This window comes from Dendrobates tinctorius, unplaced genomic scaffold (assembly GCF_039654945.1).
Source record: "Dendrobates tinctorius isolate UK_male_01 unplaced genomic scaffold, ASM3965494v1 ptg000075l, whole genome shotgun sequence".
NCBI classification, from domain to species: Eukaryota; Metazoa; Chordata; class Amphibia; order Anura; family Dendrobatidae; genus Dendrobates; species Dendrobates tinctorius.
Genome location: NW_027361743.1, coordinates 36586528 through 36608766, shown reverse-complemented (window position 1 = coordinate 36608766; position 22239 = coordinate 36586528). Strand labels below are relative to the sequence as shown.

Sequence of the window (22239 nt, the reverse complement as noted above, 5' to 3'; positions counted from 1 at the left end):
ATGGGGGACATTATTACAGGAAGGGGCCCAGAATAGGGGGCATTATTACAGTTAGGGGCCCATGATAGGGTACATTATTACAGTTAGGGGCCCAGGATGGGGGACATTATTACAGGAAGTGGTCTATGATGGGGGACATTATTACAGTTAGGGGCCCAGGATGGGGGACATTATTACAGGAAGTGGTCTATGATGGGGGACATTATTACAGGAAGGGGCCCAGAATAGGGGGCATTATTACAGTTAGGGGCCATGATAGGGGACATTATTACAGGAAAGGGCCCAGGATGGGGGACATTATTACAGTTAGAGGCCCATGATAGGGGACATTATTACAGGAAAGGGCCCAGGATGGGGGACATTATTACAGGAAGGGGCCCAGGATGGGGGACATTATTACAGTTAGGGGCCCATGATAGGGGACATTATTACAGTTAGGGGCCCAGGATGGGGGACATTATTACAGTTAGGGGCCCATGATAGGGGACATTACAGTTAGGGGCCCAGGATGGGGGACATTATTACAGTTAGGGGCCCATGATGGGGGACATTATTACAGTTAGAGGCCCATGATGGGGGACATTATTACAGGAAGGGCCCATGTTGGGGGACATTATTACAGGAAGGGCCCATGATGGGGGACAGGATGGAGGACATTATCATTTTTAGGGTCTAGGAGCCTATAAGGGCCCCTATATTTGTCCAGCCTGCAGGTGTTGGGCACCGGTACATATTTTGCATTGGGCCCATGGGACTCCTGTTACATTACATGGTATTATATTCCAGTAGCTTATATATTACATTACATGACCTCACATCATATTACGTTCTGTTATTCACCTGCATCGCTCACATTCTCTCCCTAGTAACAGCAGCGTTCGGGTCGTCCTGGCAACTAATGACGTCTCACCCCAATCCTCCTTCCTATTGGCTACCGGCAGCGAGTTCTCCAGAAACGTCCAGAACGCGGAAGCGGAAGCGGCATGTGTAGCCGGCGAGCAGTGTGCGGCTGCAGCTTCTGGAATGTTCTTCCCCAGGATCTATATCGGCGCCTCCTCCTGCGATAGCTCCTCACACGCTGCCGGCCCAGCAGCCGCAGTGCTCTCCCAGCGCGCTCCCCTCACTGCAGCAACATGGCGGTGGTCGGCTTCGATCTTGGTTTCCAGAACTGTCACGTCGCTATCGCCCGGGCTGGAGGGATCGAGACTGTCGCCAATGAGTTCAGTGACAGATGCACGCCGTGAGTACCGGAGCCCGGTGATGGCTGGAACCTGGGGGTAAAGTGCAGCCATGGTGTGATGTGGATAAGATTACCTGATGTCTGGACGGTATACACTCGGGCTGTGTGCCCACGGAAGAAGCATTTTTTACTGGCAAAAACACTTAAAAATCGCGTAAAAGAAGCTTTCCATTCATTTTAATGCATTTTGCACTTTTTGTGCCTATTGATGCGTTTTGTTTTTTTCAGCGAAAAAACCGTATCGCGGTAAAATGCATCATGCCCATTAATTTTTGTGGAAATGTCCGCGGTTTTTGCTATTTTCTATGAGACGCGCGGAAAAAAACATAAAAAAGCGCGTTTTCTGGGAAGGAGTCCGGTTTTCATGTAGAAATTTTCAGCATACTTGTGCTACACGCCTACTATTGAGGCGGCCTATGCGGCATCAGTAGTAAAAGATGGGATGTAAAAAAATAATTTAAAAAAAATCGTGATGTTCTCACCTTCCGGCGTCCCCAGGCCTCAGCGATGCTCCCGGCAAGTCCCGTTCCCAGCGATGTCTTGCGACAATGACCCCCAGATAACATAGCATCACGCGAGACCGCTACTTATCACTGGGACCAGACGATGCCGGCAGCATGGTGAGAGGCGGGAAGGCTGCGGGGGACACCAGGAGGTGAGAATATCACGATTTTTTTTTAATTTTAATTCTATCTTTTAGGCTAAGTGCACACGTACCGGAACTCTCGTGGAAATTACCGCGAGAATTCCGGAATTCCAGTCCGCGGGAAAATCGCATTTTAAATTCCCGCGATTTTCCCGCGGAAAAACTAGCATTTTGCAAGCGTATTTAGCTTGCAGAATGCTAGCGTTTTCCAAGCGATCTGTAGCATCGCTTGGAGAACTGATTGACAGGTTGTCACACTCATCAAACATAGTGTTTGACGAGTGTGACCAACTTTTTACTACTGAGGCCACCTATGCAGCAACAATAGTAAAAGATAAAATGCAAAAAAAAAAAAAAAAAAAAATGGTGTTATTCTCACCCTCCGACGTCCCGCGCAGTCTTCCTGCTCTTCACGCTCTCGTTCCCAGTAGTCCTTTGCGAAAATGCCCACGATGACGTCAGTTCTCGCGGTAATTCGCGATTACCGCGAGACTTCGCGATCCCGCGAGAACGGACGCCATCGCGGGCATTTTCGCAAAGGACTACTGGGAACGAGAGCGTGAAGAGAAGCAGGAAGACTGCGCGGGACGTCGGAGGGTGAGAATAACAATATTTTTTATTTTTAAATTCTATTTTTTACAGGGATATGGTACCCAAAGCCCGGAGGACAGTCTCCTCTCCTCCGGACCGTGGGTACCATCCGCAAATGTTCTGCTTACTTTCCGCATGGTGTGCACAGCCACATGCGGGAGGTAAGCGGAACAATGCATTCCTATGGGTGCGGGATCGCCGCGATTCCGCAAATTAATGAGCATGCTGCGGTTTTTACCGCGAAGCGATTCCGCCGCGGTAAAAACCGCAGCATTAGTACAGCATTGCAGAATCCCATAGGAATGCATGGGATGCTTATTTTTCGCGTTTTCGCTGCAAAATCGCGCGGTTAAAACCGCCGCGGAAACGCGAAAAAAACGCCACGTGTGAACTCAGCCTTACAGGATTCTGGTACCCAGGGCCTGGAGGAGTCTAAACATGATCCGCTTACTTTGCGCATGGTGGGCACAGCCACATGCAGAACAAGGCATTCCTATGTGGGCGGAATCCCCGTGATTCTGCAAAAAGAATGAGCATGCGGCGTATTTTTCTGCAATGTGATTCCGCTATGGAAAAATGCGCAGCATTAGCACAGCATGTGCGGAATGCTATTGAATTCAATGGGTGGCGTATTGTATGCGTTTTCACGGCAAAAACGCTAAAAATCCTCATCGTGTGCACATAGCCTCAATGAGCAAAAAAACCCCAGCCATTTCATTTATTTTTTTTATTCTTCAGCTTTTATTATATAAAATGTAATATTTCAATAGGTCTGACAGTTATATGTGACCACACCAAATAGGTTTAAAGGAAAGAATGAAGCATCCGCTGCCTTCTGGTTCCAATCCCGCTCCCTAGTGTGCAGGGAGTGTACGTAATCCCGCTGCCTGTCAATCACTGAGCGGTGACTGTATCCGCTCCCTGCACTGCCCCCATCACTGGAAATGAGCGGCTCCAGAGACACTGAAACTTCATTTTGTTCCTTTATCCACTGCTCCAATAAACCTGCCTGGCGTGATTTTTTTTTTTTTTTTTTATTTTCCCACCAAAGCCTCCTCCAGATGTCTGTGATGCGGGGACGTCTGAATGAGGCTTTACTGTCGCCATCTGCAAAGTGCGTCAGAAGAGAAGCCGGTCTTGTTGGTTACTATGCTCTGTACATTGGAACTGAGTGGGTAGAGCGCTGGAGCCAGTGGCTAAGTCCTCTCCTGATAAAGCGTCAATCGGACGTCCCTGCGCCACAGACATCTGGATGAGGCTTTACCCTGATACAGCACAGCAGCGCGGTGATTACACTGCCACCGCGAGAACATGTTGGCAGCCCGGTTTTGTGTTTCTAAGGCTAGTTTCACATTTGTGTCTTTGTGCGCAGCACATCGTGCGCAAATAGAAACGCAAAACGCACATGCGTTTGTTTTTTATGCGCATGCGTTCTCTAGGTGTCCAATTTCACAGGAGGAAAATCCTTGAAAATTCCTTGAAACAGACTCCACCAATGGGACACCAGTGAGCGTGTGCCATCGGAAGGGGGTGGTTTTAATTAACCAGTGTCTAGACATGTTTACTTTTTTTTTTTTTTTTTTTTTTTACGCCTTTGGGCGGACCCAAGAATGCAACATGTTGCGTCTAGATGCACACTTAGAAAAGACGCATGTGCACGAAAACGCAGACGAACGCATGCAAACGCAAGACCATGCGTACGCCATGTTAAACATAGGTGCGCTTGGATGCGCACGATGTGCTGTGCATAAAAACCCTAATGTGAAACCAGCCTAATGCCAGGCTACCAACCTGTCATCACTCAGAGCTGGGCTGCACAGAGGTAATTTCTTCCAGCGGTGAGAATAGGTTGGTAGCCTGGCATTCATATTACAATACCAGGTTTCTGACATGTTCCCACTGCCGTTCCCTGCACCTCCTGGCATCGATCAACACTCCAAAGACTTCTATATGGGATTATAGGTCAGGAAGGCGAATAAAATGATTCCTCCTTATCTACAATCCAATGTCTTATTCCAGAGAAATCCACTTTTTTTATGTTAACAATCTGTTCAGGAGCCTGTGCCAGTCACAGATCTGCATGAGAATCTGCCTCCAGAGGTTCTTCTAAATGAGCGGGCAGTTACCAGTGTGAGACATGTAAGGGTACGTGCACACGCTGCTGATTCCGCTGCGGATTAATCCGCACGGATTTTGCAAAAACCGCAGATAATCCACAGGTCCAAAGACCTGCGGATTATCTGCGGTTTTGCCTGCGGTTTGGTCCTGCGGATTCACTATCTCCACAATGGTGGAGATAGGAACCCGCAGCGGTTTCCGCAGAAAGAATTGACATGCAATTCTTTCTGCGGATTCAAAACCGCAGCAAATCCGCGCGGTTTTTTCCGCAGCGTCGGCACAGCGTTTTTTTTTTCCCATTCAAATGAATGGTACTGTACACCGCAGCTAAAACTGCTGCGTGTCCGCAGCGGCCAAAACCGCTGCGGAAACGCAGCGGAATCCGCAGCGTGTGCACACAGCCTCTCTAACACAGAACAGGAGATCCGAATTTCTGTCTTCACACAGGACTTTTTTGCTTTTTTTTTTTTGCTTTTTTTTATGCTAATTTTCAGCTGCTTTTTCCATTACCAACAAAGCCTATGAGATCTCAGAATTCTCATGCACACCCATTGTTTTTTTGTGTGATCAGGATTTTGTGCTTTGCTGCGTTTTTTGTACGTAGAGCTTGCCACTTCTTTCAGCGTTTTTCACCCATTGACTTTGAATGGGTGTTGGAAAAAGCGCAGCAAAATCGCAGGTATCATTACTTGCTGCATTTTTTGTGCAGAATAGTCATGGCCAGCAGGAAGTGGCCTCACAGCCAAGAGCTTCGGGGTGTTGTTAGTGAGGTGTCCATAGTGTGACAGTGACCTCTTGTGTGTGTAGTGTCCTTATCAATTGTAACGATCAACATTTTCATATGGAAACAGACTTAAAGGGGGTTGTCCCATAAAAAAAAGTACATTTTAAAGGGGTTGACCACTTCATTCTATAATGTCCTCACCAATTTAAACCTTCTTAAGAAGTATTTTTGTAAATGCCTCTTGTTGCCATCTGTGCCTGTGAGTGGCGCTCTCGCTAACCGCTCACTTGGCATCACATGATCCCGGCTGCAGCCTCCGCTGACGTCGCGCGAAGTTCCAGAATCCTTTTAATCACCCGGGTGTGACCCAGTCACGCGCACCTCTCCTGATTGACTGGACTATGGGTGATGTTTCACCACACGTCACAGCCCAGTATCCGGCGTGCTTTGGCTAATGAAAGCCGAGGGGAAAAACACACTCTGGATACTGAGCTGTGACATGCGGTGAGACACTATATGTCTATATGATAGAAAATACCCCAAAATGACACCATTCTAAAAACTGCACCCCTCAAGGTACTCAAATCCACTTTCAAGAATTTATTAACCCTTCAGGTGCTTCACAGGAACTTTTAGAATGTGGTTCTTAAAACCCCCGAATGGACTATTATTTCCCAAATTGTTCCCCCAACATCCCATTCCCATAATCCTCAATCTACTCCTCTGTCACATCTCCTGTATTTTCAAGGAGCTATCTTGCTTTTCCAGTGCCTTTGTGCCACCAGTATCATTGAAACCCACTATATTTCCATTGACAGATGACAGACCTGAGTGAGGACTTGCTTTTTTTGTGTGGATTGAGATGAAGCTTTTATTGGGAACATTTTACATACTGTTTTGGGATCACATTTATCCTGCTCTCTACACTGAGCACTTATTTCAGGGTTTCCATCTAAAACTCTGAGTGATGTGATTCGAATGAAACCCCCGAAGGATCCATTCACTATTATGAGACAGCAGAGTTACCTCTGTTAAGCAATGTCTTTTTTCAGAACTGCACAAAACTGTGGCGGACAAGGTTTTTATGCACACCTAAAAAGCCAGACACGACTGGATTATAGGCCATACTGCATCCACAGTGCCACCATCTGCCTCATTATAGGGAATCTTACGTCAAGGGTTTCGTCTCAATCACGTGTTTCTGAGAATTACACGGACGCCCCGGTGTAAGCTTTCAGTGCAAATTGTTTAATAAATGTGAGCCAAGCCTTGCTGCGAACTCTGGGAGGCAGAATGAACAAATTAACAGAAGGTGAAGATTTGCGTCAGTGATTAGACGACTTTACTCTTTGGGTCGGTACGCGATTACAGAGATACCAGATCTGCATTGGGTCTTTGGTTGCTGCCACACACAGATGCTTTTTTGCAACAACTAGTTTTTGCATCGCCGTATTTTGAGTTATAATTTTTCCATATTTCTGCTGACAGTCACGTGAGGGCTTTTTTTGTCAGTACGATGCCACATTTATATAGTTTTTTTTTAAAGTTTTGGTGCTTTTACACAATAAAAACTATTTTATAGAAAAAATAATTATTGTAGTTTTTGGATTTTAAGACGCACTTTTTTCCCAAAAAATTTTAGGGGAAAATGGGGGTGCGTCTTAAAATGTGGATATACCTTACCGGCCGCAGTGAAGGAGGGAAGAGTGGCACGTCGCTGCAGGCTGGGATGAGGAATATTCTGATGGGCGCCTCTGCAGGTGAAAATGGCTGCAGTGCTCTGTGGTGCGGGGGTACTCCGCCGGCATTTTGTGAAAGCATGGAGCCCCTGCATATCCATTTCTGCGATGCGATGGCCGGGGGTGGCACATGCTCAGATTGAGAACTCTGCAACAATGCCGAGATCTCAATCTGAGCATGTGCCGCCCCCGGAGGCCACCGCATTGCAGTAATGGGGGGGGGGGGGGGGCTCCGGGCTTCCACAAAATGTCGGCGGAGTACCCCCACACCACAGAGCACTGCAGCCATTTTCACCTGCAGCGGCGCACATCAGAACATTCCTCCTCCCAGCCTGCAGCATCACCCCACTCTTGCCTCCTCCAGCAGCGACCCTGAGACCCCGCTTCACTGCAGCTGCCACCCCGGCATGCAATAAGACGCATGGATTATAAGAGGCACCAATATCTTATTTTTAAAAAAATATATTTTTTTTCCAATTTTACTTCACATAATTTGGGGTGCTCTTTATAATCCGCAAAATACGGTATATTTGAATCGCTTTATTCTGAGAGCAATAACTTTTTTGTTGTTTGTTTGTTTTTTCCCGGATGGAGCAGTACGGTGGCTGTGATTTACAGCCTATCAGCGTTGTGCTGACTTACTATATTATGCCCTGAGCTTGATCTAGCAAGTTTGGGCACCTGAATGTTGTCATGACCACATCAGGTCACCATGGCAACGGTCGGTGACGTCCCGGGGGCTCTGATCGCAGAGCAGAGTGGGCCCCCTCCCTCTGCTTGCCTGCTTTGAATTCTGCAGTCGATATTGATCACAGTATTTAGGGGGTTAACGTGCCGGGTGCATGGGCCTCTGTGTGTGCAAAATCGCTGCGACATATATCCATACATCTAAGGTCGGTAAGTACCAGGCCACCTGGACGTATGGATAGTGACCAGGCCAAATCATTGAAGTCTGACCACTCTTGCTTCATAGATTCTGAGACGGTTTTTTTTTTTTTTCATGACACATTATACTTCATGATGGTGGTAAGTTTTGGTCGCTATGATATGGGTGTATTTATGAAAATATGAAAATTTTGAAATTTTGCTATTTTTAAAGTCTAAAGTTTTATGCCTTTACATCCAGATAGTTATGTCACACAGAAAATACATAACATTTCCCACATGTCTACTTTGCATGCGTGGTTTTCCCGCCTGGACTGTAATACCTGTATAATATCCAGACATCATGTAGCTGTATAGTGGAGATGTCTGTAGGGTGCACGGAGAAGACGGAGGACCTTGTGTGGTGTGAAGTCCTGTATCTTACATGTCACATTGGAAAACGAGTCAATAACCCACAGGTGCCGCGGGGCTGACACTATCCGATTAACTCTTTGCTGCCGACCTGACACTGTAATGTAGACGCTCTGGCAATATTCTATCATTGACTGTTCGCCAGGGAATGATTCCAGCATTTGGCTATGCGTTAGATGTTAGGTGCCATTATAGAATACATCCTCCCGCTGGGTGCTGTGATCTTGCGTGTGGCAGGGACTTCTTTGCAGCAGTAAATGTAGATATAAGCACTTCATATCATCATCATCATCATCATCATCCGTGTCTGAAATCTTCCGAAATTCACGTCCTCGTCACCTGCCGCCTCCATGATGTCCTGACCTGTGTCCCAAGGATTGTGAGATGGGTGCAAGGTGTAGGACATGTGGTGTCATTTGCCAGGGTGTAATAATGAGTCTATATACTAGGTGGCCTAATAATATCTAATGAGATGAGTGTCTCTGGCCCCCACGTGTACAGCTGCAGTGCCCACATAGAATTTGCTAACGTATCACGTGTAGGCATCTGCTGAAAGTTCCCGTTCACCCCCTCGGTTTCATCACTTATGAATGATAATTGGATCCTTTATTTCCTTGTGTTGGGAGCATTCTGATTTCTGCTCCGGGAGATTTCCGGCTCTTATTATCCCTTTATGCCTTTCGGGAGATGTTTTCCGTCTAAAGCCTCTAATATCCATTTTTTTCTGGCTGACTGCTGTTTTATTTTCAGGGCCGTGGTGTCATTTGGAACCAAGAACAGAGCGATCGGCGTTGCTGCAAAAAATCAGGTATGTTGTTTAAACTGTTGGTAAACAGTTAAAGGGAACCTGTTTCCGCAAAAAAAAAAAATTAAACGCGGTTGACCTGCAGATATGGGGTTAATAGCATTATTATGCTGGCTGGCGCTAGCACTTAGCCAAACGCCGCAGGGAGAAAATTAGCTTTATTCCCCCTGTAGCATTCCGGTTTGTCACATTGGCAGCGCTGGCGCAGGTTCAGTCACCACTCTGAATATTCAGAGCGGTGACTGAGCCCTCGGCGGCGCTGCCCCCCCTGATTGAAATCGGGACACCGCTCATGAGAGTGTTAATTTTCTCCCCGCAGCAATCGGCTAAGTGCAAGAGTCGGGTAGGTTAGGAACGCTATTAACCTGCAGATAAACCCCGTGTGCATTTAATAGCACTTTTCTGGTGACAGGTTCCCTTTAAAGGGGTCCTGTACCCTTCTGATGGGATTCCCTGCAATTGCGTATCCTGTTGCTTAGGTTTAGCTGTTTCTGGAAAGCTGGGTGTTGCGTCCAAAAAAAAAAAAAAAAACCCCGCTATTTACTGGCTTGTATAATTGTAAGTCATGTACTAAAGCAGAGACTAAAAGGAGAAAATGACCATGTCCTCTCTATAGTGGCTCACTTCAGGTCATCGGGGCGGTGCAGGTAGCAGTTAGTCACCACTCGCTATACTCTATTCATGCTGTAGTCGCTCTCCTGCAAATTGATTGGCGGCCTGTTCTGCGAACACACACTGCAGAGCAGACTGTCAATCATTGTACAGTGGAGCGATTACAGTGCACTCTCTGTATAGTGACCGGTTATGGTAACAGCTCCCGGCACCACTCCGATGACTGGAAGCATGTGGTGCAGGGAGGATATAACTTCCTTTTCTCCCATTAGCCACTGCTCCAGTAAGACGGCAGCATGATTTAGATGATTTTGGAATTGACATGTTCCCTTTATGGTTGTTCTACAAGGGCCAGTAACCAGCAGAGCCGTGTTGTAAGACACTAATTCCCGATCATTGGCTCGTGTAAAGATAGCCGTGATCAGCTGAGGAATAAGGACCGTGCTCGTTCAACTTTTTAGATACTTTTGTCATCAGCAGCACATCTGCTCTGCATTTATACTTGTGGTTTCTCAGTTCTCGCCTCGCAAGTCAAGCATTCGAGGTTTACTAAACTAGTATTCTGTGAGGTTGGTAGAAAGCGCCCAGAGACACATGTATGAGAACTAGGTAATGAGATGTTGTATCCCCTGGGAAGCGGCGATCATTTCTGCTGCATTGACCAGCTTTCCATCCTTGTAGGAGATATGCCGAGAGGAAGAGGACTGGAACTCTAGCGCGACCAATAGGAAGTAGCAAGATTCTTAAAATTCAATATCGACTCTCCAAGTTTTGTCACATGACTTAGCTTGAAAGCTAAACCAGAATCTCAATTTGCAGACACTGTTTCAGGGTACTGCCCCTCATCGGAGCAAAGAATGAGATCTGGTTTGGCTGGGTGGGAGGCGTCTGATCGGGATCCAAGGGGTGACGTTTCTCCTTGCGGAGAGTGACTTTTATCCTAAGTCATGTGACAAGGCTCATTAAAAGGTCGCCATTGACTTTTAGGATTGCTACTTTCAATAGGTGACGCTAAAGTTCTAGTCCTCTTTTCCTCTCTGAAGAGACAATTTGCATATTTCCCAGAGGAGCATTGCAGCTTAAGTCTCCTCACTTTGGCATGTCAGGCTTGACATGTCACTCTCCACAAGAAGAAATGTTATTCCTTTCTAGGAAACGTCACAGAGTTGCTGCCAATTTGGAAACTGGGCACCCATAGGTGGCTGTGAGGGCACAGTTGGGATTTTTCTTCCTCTACATCTGTATTAAACATCTTGGTTTTTAAGGCGGTGGGGATAATTTTTGTTTTTTTTAAAGGGTTCTCCACTATTAAAACAGCACTGGCCAATATATGTCAGAAGGCTAAATAAATAAAACTAGATGAATCACACCCTCTCTAGCTTTTCCGCATAGCAGAAAAACATGGAGTAATGGTTCTTTTTTTTTCAAAAACTGCAAAATTTATTCAGAACAATAAAAAAGCTTGTATATTTCATGTAAAGACAAGGATTATAGAATCAGGGCGTCAGTGGAAGAAAAAACTAACTCCTCTTAAAATTATAGAGTAGACATGGGTACTAAATGCCTGGTAATATTTATCCAGAAAAAATATCAAAGCTGCTGCACATTAAAGTGCAAGTGCCTCAAAAAATACCTAAACCCTCAAAATGATATGAGGGAATATTATTGGTAAAAATTAGCTCATCACAATACCTCATTTATTGAGCATCCAATCAAATACCATAGCATCTAAACCTTAGCCATCTATAAATAGAAATTGTTCAAAAAGGCATCCTTGCCCATGTAATGCTACTTAAATGAGTCAGCAGCCCCGACGCACGTTTCGCGTGGGCTTCCTCGCAGGGCGCTGCCTCTCCATCTTTTGTCTGCTAAATCATCAATAATTAATCTCCATAAATATTTTCTCCTTTTCCAGTTAGTCACAAATCCAACCAACACCGTATCCAGCTTCAAGAAGCTCCACGGCCGAGCATTTAACGATCCTTTCATCCAGAAGGAGAAGAATAATTTGGCATATGAACTGGTCCAAACAAATAATGGAGGAATGGGATTGCGGGTATGTTTCTAGTAATTTTCGGTAGTTGTGTTTTTATTTCAGTGCTCACTGAGTGTGGGACTTTTTTTTATTCCATTATGATAGGTGATGTACATGGATGAGCCGCACGTATTCAGTGTAGAACAGATCACGGCGATGCTCTTAACAAAACTGAAGGAGACTGCAGAGAGCAACCTGAAGAAGCCAGTGACCGACTGTGTCATATCTGTACGTAGTGACAACTGTGGCAGTCCATGCATGCTGGTAGTGGTAGTTTCACAACAGCTAGAGGTAGCAGTCCTTAGTTTAGGACAAGGAGAATCGATCATTTCTAGACCGTTACTCTGTAACCATTGAACACCCCAGTAATATTCTGCAGGCTCCCTCCTGTGCAGGGCACGAGTGGTGTATGGTGACTGGGATTGAATGTCATACAGACCATATTCTTCATTTTGGCAGGTTCCTTCCTTCTTCACAGATGCTGAGAGAAGGTCGGTGCTGGATTCGGCACAGATAGTCGGCTTGAACTGCCTAAAACTGATGAACGATATGACAGCAGGTAAGTTCTTCCTTTTGGGAGTCTGATTACCTTGTAGCCAGGTTAAAGAACTATGATTATTGTATGCCGGATTATATGATTCTACCAGCCAGATGAATGTCGGTTCATTCGGAGATGACCACAACCCCCATCACTTTCACAAATTACAATCAACCCCTTAACGCTGCAGCCTATGTCCGTTTTTGAGTTTTGTTTTTTTTCCCAGAGCTAAACATTACTCTTATTTTTCTGTCCATATACCGTACTTTTTTTTTTTTTTTTTGTTACTTTTTTTTGCAGGACAAGCTGTACTTTTTTTAAATGACACCATTCATTTTCCACATAGTGTGTGGGAGAATGGGAAAAAGAATTCCAAGTGCTGTGAAATTGTGCAAATCATGCAGTTTGGGAATTGCTTTTAGTTTTACATTTTTTTTTTTTTTAAACTGCTTTTGCAATATGATTCTCCTCATCAGTAGTTTTACAGCGATACCCTACATGTCCAGTTTTTGTTTTTTTTTTTTTATTGGTGAAAAAGACAAGTTTGAGGGGAAGAAAAAAATTGGGGTTTGCCCCCATTTTCCAAGATCCATAACATTTTTATTTTTTGGCCAATAGAGCTGTGTGATGGCTTATATTTTGTGGGGCTAGACATCAGTTTTGGTATCATTTTGGGATAGATGTGACTTTTTGATCGCTTGTTAAAGAATTTTTTTTTTTTTGTGGAATTGCAGCAACCCAAAAAGTAATTTTGGCATTTAACAATCGCAGGCAAGAGCGCTGCTCCACCCGCGATCGTTAGGGGCAGGTCCCGGCTGTAAGAGTCATCACCTGCTGGGTACATGGCGGACTCATTGCGGGAGCCCGCTTCATGCGTCCTCTTCTGACATGCACCGTATATGTAAAACCGGTGTCATGAAGGGGGTTGAATAGCACCGGTGCAATAATACAAATCTGCTAATAACTGACTGCAGGGGCCTGAGAAGCGTTTCATAACCCCTTTAATGACCTTTATTTAGTATTTGCATTGGTCGTTACAATGCAGCATGTTATGGCTTATAATAATAGCTAAAAAGCAAAGTGATAACGAGCGCCTGGTAATACCATGACGACAGCATAAGGTCTACCCTTATTAAGTGTTTTACCTGAACTTGTCTCATAGCAAATACACGCTATATGAGACTGCAGCACAATTAGCTCCTTGGTTACAGGCTTGTTATATTATTTAGTTTTACAACCATTGTATCAATCACCTTGTGTACACCTATTGCTTTAACCCTTTTTTTTTTCTTTAGTTGCCCTGAACTATGGCATTTACAAGCAGGATCTCCCAGAACCTGATGAGAAACCCAAGATTGTGGTTTTTGCCGATATGGGACATTCATCTTTCCAGATTTCTGCTTGTGCCTTTAACAAGGGCAAATTAAAGGTACAGTGATCACAATAATTGTAGACAAGACAACAATTATTTTCAGAGATTCATTACCTTAAATACGTTTTGTTGCTGTAAGCATTGTCCACTTTAACAATGAATGCTTTGGAGACAAAGAACTTTATTCTCCCCTTCAGTGTTCCTGTTTCAGTCACAGGGGAGGCGGCAGTGTGATTAAGCGCTGGGCAGCATAATAACGCTATTAACCTCCAGATTACCTTCATATCTGCCAGTTAATAACCTTTTTTCTAGTGACAGGTTCCCTTTAACATTGATGGTTTATCCTTAGAGGTCATAAATGTTTGATCATTGGGGTACGGCAGCTGGAGCTTTTCAGTTACGGAGTTGCACAGCTCTGTGTATTGGTGGTGGCCGGGTGCTGGACGTCTGCTCCCTATTCAAATCAATAAGGGGTAGATTGCAGCACCCGGCTGCAACCACTGTACAGTCGATAGAGCTGAGCTGTGCTCCTTTGTAACTGAGAAGTTCCGGCCGACTCTCACCCATCAACTGTTCCCGGGGATCCGGGTGTCGTCCCCACCCCATTGATAACCCTTCCTAAGGATAAGCCGTCAATGTTAGTCTCAGACAACTCCTTTAAAGGGACTTTCGAGCATGTAATTTGCCATTTCTCAATGGTTGTTGGGATTACTCTGCATTTCCTTTTTTTCTCACTTTACTCTGTTTCTATCATACAAGCTGTTTTCTCCAGAAACGTCATTTTAAAGGGATTGTCCAGTCTCGCAAGAAAAGTTTGCGGTCACTGTGTGTTACTGCGGATACGTGATTGAGTGCGATGCATACACTGTCACTTTTCTCCTGTAATTCCCTTGTGGGTGGGAGATTTCTATACTTGGGGTCACTTGCCAAGTAGTCGGTCTCATCTCACTTCTGTTACTAATTCTTGTGAGAAGCTGGGTGAGCTGGTCTGCTCGTGACCACACACTTGGAATACAGGGGAGGCATCGTGACAGTTCGCAATGTGCACACTATCACGTTTCAGCAGGCTGCAGACTTGTATTTTCTGAGATCGGACATCTCCTCTGAAATATATGATCACATTACCTTTTGTCTTCCCTTCCCCAGGTTTTGGGCACAGCCTTTGATCCATATCTGGGAGGAAGAAACTTTGATGAAAAACTGGTTGAACATTTCTGTGTTGAGTTCAAAACTAAATATAAGTTGGATGTGAAATCTAAAATTCGGGCTGTGCTGCGCCTCTATCAGGAATGCGAGAAGCTGAAGAAGCTCATGAGCAGCAACAGCACCGATCTTCCGCTGAATATTGAATGCTTCATGAATGATCTAGACGTGTCCGGTCGGATGAACAGGTGAGCGTTTTATTGTTTTAAATGGTTTGTCTGTCGCCGCTCATTTCTTCATTGGAAAGAGTGGTGCCAATGACGTCAAGTCTGCGCATGTTGCCAATCGTGCACTTGTCCTTGCAAATGTTCGACTTCTTTGGTGCCACTCATCTGATGGAGAAGTTAACGTCGCTGGACAACCCCTTTAGCTTTGAGTTTGGAGGTTCACCAAAGTTGGGAATGGCTTGTGATATATTTCTTTCATTTGATTAAGTACGTCCTTCTCAGTTTTGCACTTATTTTTCCAGCTTGGACCTGTTAGCGATTCATGTTACCTGATGAATGTTATGTGTTCTCCAGGTCAGAGTTTGAAGCCTTATGTGCGGAGCTTTTGCACAGAATCGATGTCCCCTTGTGCTCTCTAATGGATCAGATTCAACTCCGAGTAGAGGATATCGGTGCAGTGGAAGTCATTGGGGGTGCGACTCGTATTCCAGCCGTGAAGGAGCGCATTGCTAAGTTTTTTGGGAAAGATGTCAGCACCACTTTAAATGCAGATGAAGCTGTTGCAAGAGGCTGTGCTCTGCAGGTAGCACATATAATAGATGAGAACTGTGTGTGTGGGGGTAAGGGGGGGGGGAATAAATCTTTCCCCAAAATGTATGTCAAGTTTTGCAATAGTCTTATTGGTCCCTAGACCCAAATAAAAAAAAATGCTATGCCCACTAATTTCCATTAATATCTCAATATCCTTTATATTGGCCAAAACAAGTGTATTTCCTTTTTTCATACAAGCTGCCTTTCCACATTGTGCTGCTCTGGGGTTTGAGGGGTGCACTACAGCATGCGTCCATGTGAGACTGGCAATGATATATACTGTACCTGTCTTGGATACTTGTTTATACAAGGTCCCAATGCTTTCCATTAGTACATGGTTTTTTTTAAAGATATATGGGACAGGGCTTCCTAAAATTAGCATTTCCTTGCTCCCAAGTCCATTAATTAGGGTTTGCATGTAGAGGGCCCTGATAAAGGCTTGGCTTGGCTCCAAGCTGGGGCAGCATTCAGAGAAAAGGCAGACTAAGGCCGGGGTCACACTTGGAAGTGTGATGTGAGAAACTCGCGCATCAACACCCAGCGCTGCCGCCGGCACTCTGGACCGGAGTGTGCGGCTGCTTTTATTTCTATCAGGGCTGTGGAGTCGGTAAGCCAAACCTGCGACTCCGACTCCTCAATTTCCCTGACTCCGACTCCACGACTCCGACTCCCACACATATTGCTTATATTTAAGTGAAAAATTTATTGTAGTACAATGTGAACCTCAGACATTTAATCATTTTTATGATCCAATAATCAAGATATTTAGATAGAACAGAATATATATTGGTGTACTACCCGGTTTTCATTCTTTTTGGTACAGATACGATATGGATAGACAGATATGGATAAATGGATAGATAGAGCAGATTTCTAATCTGCTTTTGCTATTGAAAACATTATCTATGAGCTCAAAAACCTTTCTGGTGATGCAGTTTTTTAAAAAGATTATCAGCTTTTGCAGCGAAAAAACACAGGAAAAACGCTGTGTGTGAATGTAGCCTTAGATCAGGAATAGAACAGCCATTTATAGGATATTTCATAACTTTCCCAAACTCCTATTAAAAAATATTCAGCACATCCTGCATTGAATTACTGTACCCAATTTATTATATATTTTAGGAGTCGGAGTCGGTCCATTTTATACCGACTCCGACTCCACGAAAATGAACACCGACTCCACGACTCCGACTCCACAGCCCTGATTTCTATGCAGCTGAGCTCTCCGGTCCCGGGTGCCGGCAGCAGTGCCAGGTATCGATGCAAGAGACTCCGCGTGAGTTTCTCTCATCACACTCGCAAGTGTGACCCCGGCCTAAGACAACCACTGAGCAATGTAGGAAACAATGCTTATTCCCTTCTATACAGCTTTAGAGAGGTGGCTGGGCAGGCCACTGCTGCACATGCTCTGCTCTGGCAATCTATGATTCTGAGACATGAGGTCACCCTCATAGGAAAATACACAGAACGAGCTTCACAATACATACACAGTGGTGAGACTGAGCAAATGCAGTGCAGTGGGACACCACTAAAGGAATCTGTTACCAGGTTTTTGCCATCTAAGCTTAGAGCAGCAACATGGTGTACTGCAGTTTTGATAAAATCCCGGTTTCTTCCTTGTGTGTTAGATATATAATCTATAATTTATCACAATCTAAGAGCTTCAGAATGTAGACAGAGATCCTGGTTCCAGTGATGTCACCTACTGCTCTCAGATTAGGTGGCACAAACCTGGTGACAGATTTCCTTCAGAGATGTGCTAAGGTGTACACTGCACCTCGAGATATGCGCCACACTGTACTGTCCTTGTTGTTTGCTCTGTCTGACCATACAGACCACAGGTCCTGGCCAGCACAGACCACAGGTTCTGGCCAAGGGAGGAAGTATAGGTGAAACAACACATTGTCCTGTTTGTTTTATCACAGGAGCAAATCTTTCTGCAAAGTCACCAGCCCTGGGAGCTGATTATGAATCAAGTCATTGACGTGGAACCTCTGATGGCCGCTGAGCTCATGTCACTGACTTATTTATTAATGGTAAGCACACAAGACTGGGGTGACAGCAGAAATATTCGACCCTGTGATAAATGGACAGGGAAATGTTACCTAACAGAAGCTGCTGTGACCCTGGGTTTTGTGGTCCGTATATTCACTTGTTCTCCTTCCCTTGCCAGAAGCTGTGGTATGTGCCACAGGTTGGAGCATCTCTGCATGATCAGACACAGCAGGGGCACATTTAAAAGATTATCTCGGCATAGAAACATTTTTTTTTTAATCTCATCCAATTGTGAAACTTATTATTATTCCAAGAAATATTGATTACACTGTGTTCCAAATTATTATGCAAGAAATATTTCCTTATATTTTCTCTAAATTACCTATATGAATTGCAGTCATTGTTATTTTCCAGTCATCTAATATTCTAGTATAATTGCAATGGTTTTGAACAAACTGCCTATGAAAACAGTATATTTTTAAAAATAAACACTCAAAATGCATGTTCCAAATTATTATGCACAGCAAAGTTTTCAACCTTTTTATTTTTATTTTGAACAAAAAAATGGTCAATAGTGAAATTATAAGCATTATCAGCTTATTACAAAATGAAATCAAACAGTTTTCAAGTCAAAACTTTATTCTAGGTGATGTTACATTTGCACATAGGACCCCTTGTTGGAAAGAAGCTTCTGAACTCTCTCGTCCATTGAATTTGTCAGTTTTTGGATGTTTTGTGCTTCAGTTGTTTTGCATGTGGACAGAATACCCTCCCAGAGCTGTTGCTTAGGCTGGTTTCACATTAGCGCTTTTTAAGCGCACGCACGGCCGGGGGTAGCTCCGCCCCCGAGCCGGCTCTCTGCCCGGCGTGCCCGCCCCTTGCTTGTAGCGCCGCCTCCTAGCGCACAGCGGCGCCTGCGATCGGCGCACCCTATCTTTAGCATAGGGTGCGCAGATCGTGCGCTAGTTGCGCTTTGACCTGCGCTGCGCAATTTTGACGGTGCGCCGCTTTCCTTTAGCACAATTTCTTGCCTGTGACCATCTGTCACTTTTCTTTTGCAGTGTGCAATTCTGTCTCCAGCCTTCAGAGTCCGAGAGTTTTCGGTCACAGATGTCGTACCCTATCCCATCTCTCTGAAATGGCGCATGGAAGCAGATGAGCTGGAAGGGTGAGAAGAAATGGTGTAAATTTGTTGCCTAACATCCCTGGAAAGCCTTCTTTGAAAATGAGCTTTCATTTTAGACTACGTTCACACGTAGCGAGACTCTCGCCGAAATTACCGCAAGAATTCCGGATTCCATTCCGCGGGAAAATCACATTTTAAATTCCCGCGATTTTCCCGCGGAAAAACTAGCGATTCTTACCTTCCGGCGTCCCGCGCAGCCTTCCCGCCTCTCTCCACGCTCCCGGTCCCAGTAATCCTTTGCGAGAATGACCGCGGTAGCGTCCGTTCTTGCGTGATCGCAACGTCTCGCGGTCATTCGCGATGACGTCGTGCTCTGCCGTCATCTCGAATGACCGCGAGACGTCACGATCCCACGAGAACGGACGCCATCGCGGTCATTTTTGCAAAGGATTACTGGGACCGGGAGCGTGGAGAGAGGTGGCAAGGCTGCGCGGGACGCCGGAAGGTAAGAATAACAATATTTTTTATTTTAAATTCTATTTTTTACAGGGATATGGTACCCACAGCCGGGAGGACAGTCTCCTCTCCTCCGGACCATGGGTACCATCTGCAAATGGTCTGCTTACTTTTCGCATGGTGTGCACAGCCACATGCGGAAAGTAAGCAGAACAATGCATTCCTATGGGTGCGGGATCACCGTGATTCCGCTAAATTAATGAGCATGCTGCGTTTTTTTACCGCGAAGCAATTCCGCCGTGGAAAAAAATTGCAGCATTAGCACAGCATTGCGGAATCCCATAGGAATGCATGGGATGCTTATTTTTCGCGGCAAAATCGCGTGTTTAAAACTGCCGCAGAAGCGCAATAAAATGATACGTGTGAACGCAGCCTTAGAGGTATGGTATATCACTGGGATAGGGGCACAGATCCCTTTTAGCACTTGCTCTGTGCTCACGTTCGCCTGCTGTGCAGGACACTGCAAATTCAGCTCTGGATCTGTCAGTCCGAACCATACTACTGACTTGAAGGATTATTCTCATTCTTGTTGAATGGATAAGATTGCAAAGTGCTTGTAAAAAAAAAATAAAAAAAGCAACATGCCAAAGTCTATTGAAAACTCATGGACTTGCATGGCTGAGTGTGATCTGATAATTAGATTTGACTCTGCAATGCTGCGTGTTTTTTGTTTTTCTCCTTCCTAGCTCTGTCCGAGGAAAATATCTGACATATGCACTGCTCCGTGGTCAGGGTGCGTTCTGATGTTTTGTCAGATCGTACTCTGACTTGAAAATACGGTCACGTGCATGAGCTCTTAGAGTGTGTGAGCGCTTCTCTAAAGGTGGGCGGACTTCTGTATTCTGCCAGCTGCAGTCCGACTGCGCTTCTTTGCAGAGGCAAAGCTGGGCGAGTACTCATTTCAGACCAGAAGTGCAATCATACCCGCTGATCCATACTGTCAATCATGACTGTGATTGCCGCCCCCAACCATCAGGAATTTGAGAGGCAAGGGAGCGCTGTGCTCCTGAAGGATGATCATGAGACAGTCTCCGTGATGGCATAATATCCAAAAGTATTATTTTATTTGTTAATATAGTATGGAACACGTGTTTTTATGTGAGCGTCTCATCGTATTTCCACTGCATATTGGTGTAGCTCATGTCTGACAGATGGAACCATCACCAGGTTTGTCCCATATGTGAGAAGACCAGTACCTGTAAGCCTCTATATACAACATTCTTCAATGCTGCATGTGTGCCCCCGATCCAGCCTGCAAGACAAGAAAAGGACCTTTTACTATATTCCCCTAAAGGGAAATAGAGGTGGGGGGGTTAGCCACGGGACCATGTAAATGCAGGCTGAAGTATATAGCTGATTACGTTAGTTACTACAAAGCTGCACATTAATAAACGACTCATTAATGATCTTAACCTAATCATTTCCAGATTCCATGAAGTCTTCGACAAGAACCACGCAGCTCCCTTCTCAAAAGTCCTCACTTTCCACAGAAAGATTCCTTTCCAGCTGGAGGCCTATTATTCTGACCCTGTCAGCGTCCCTTATCCAGAAGCTAAAATAGGTACGGTATATTCAGGATTGCGCTGCAGGAACTGACAATTCTCTGGTTTAGTTTGCAATAACAATTACTGTATATACTCCCGTATAAGCCGAGTTTTTCAGCACTTTTTTTTTTCTTTGTGCTCAAAATGACGCCACCTCTCGGCTTATACTCAAGTGAGGGTCCAGAAGATGGAGGGGGAGCAGCAGCGGGTCACAGAAAGCAGGAGCCAGCTGCTGCAGCTAACCCCTATACTCACTGAATATTCTCTCCTTTCCACTCTCGTGGAAGTGGAGGGGGGTGAATATTCATTTCTCTTTTGTAGCTGGCACGCGTGACTGCCCAGCGGCTGACACTGTGCATGCTACTTAATAGCAATGACTACTCACTGCCCTCCATGCCCATAGTTCCGGTGTGGGAAGCGATGAGTATTCCGGCAGCTGTGCTCGGCTTGTAAGCAACGCATGATGTCCCTGCCTAAAGCAGCTGCTGGCATCCGAATAAGATGCTGCGAGGGAGTGCAGGGAAGGTAACGATGGGGATGAGGGGGCCATGCATACCAGGATAGGGATGAGGGGGCCATGCATACCAGGATAGGGATGAGGGGGCCATGCATACAAAGATAGGGATGAGGGGTACCATGTATACCAGGTTAGGGATGAGTGGTACCAGGATGGGGATGAGGGGGGCCATGCGTACCAGGATGGGGATGAGGGGTACCAGGATGTGGATGAGATTTTCTCTTTTTTTTTTTTTTTTTTTCTTTGTGGTAAAATTAGGTGCCTCAGCTTATACTGGAGTATATACGGTATGTTGGCCGGGTGTATATATGAACGCTAGTGGCTAAAAAGCTGACTAGTGAATTCTTTCTGTTCACACATTTATGACCTACTACGCAAGGTCGGATATATCTGGTTATCTATATTTGGGCCAAATATGTGTGACAACACTGTGTGTCTTACGTAATGCTTCTCTAAGGAAAATCTAAAGCCGAAACTCCTCTGTCCACAGGTCAGTTTTTCATTCAGAATATTTCTTCATCCAAAGACGGCGAAAAGGCTAAAGTGAAAGTGAAGGTTCGTGTGAACACTCACGGCATTTTTAGCGTTTCTACTGCTTCTGTGGTAGAGAAAATGGAGGTGGATGAAGGTGATGAACAAGCTACAGAAAGTGGTGTGAAAACAAAGAACAAAGGCTCAGCGGACGCTATGGAAGAGGATGTAAGTAGTTGTAGAGTTCCTGGGATCAGCTGGGTCTAGGAGGACAGGAGTGCGGTCTCTTGGATGGATTGGTAATGGGGAAGACAGTTTATATCGAGAGAAGTCACTGGGTTAAATTTATCTGCACTCAAAAATCAGAAATAAGTCATTTTGGGGGCGTTCCTG

At 45.2% G+C, this 22239-nt stretch overlaps 1 protein-coding gene across 2 annotated transcripts in view; it reads left to right on the top strand.

Annotated features, from left to right (window-relative positions):
* The first annotated feature begins 960 nt into the window (after positions 1-960).
* The window catches only part of HSPH1 (heat shock protein family H (Hsp110) member 1), a 32953-nt gene continuing 11674 nt past the window's right edge, over positions 961-22239 (top strand). For both annotated transcript variants that reach the window (XM_073583174.1, XM_073583173.1), the window contains exons 1-11: positions 961-1240; positions 9105-9162; positions 11687-11827; positions 11912-12034; positions 12266-12365; positions 13640-13773; positions 14863-15107; positions 15441-15669; positions 18734-18840; positions 20742-20875; positions 21866-22074. In XM_073583174.1, coding sequence (XP_073439275.1) covers positions 1134-1240; positions 9105-9162; positions 11687-11827; positions 11912-12034; positions 12266-12365; positions 13640-13773; positions 14863-15107; positions 15441-15669; positions 18734-18840; positions 20742-20875; positions 21866-22074 — 1587 coding nt within the window. In that variant the 5' untranslated portion in view covers positions 961-1133. The remainder of the gene's footprint in view (positions 1241-9104; positions 9163-11686; positions 11828-11911; positions 12035-12265; positions 12366-13639; positions 13774-14862; positions 15108-15440; positions 15670-18733; positions 18841-20741; positions 20876-21865; positions 22075-22239) is intronic.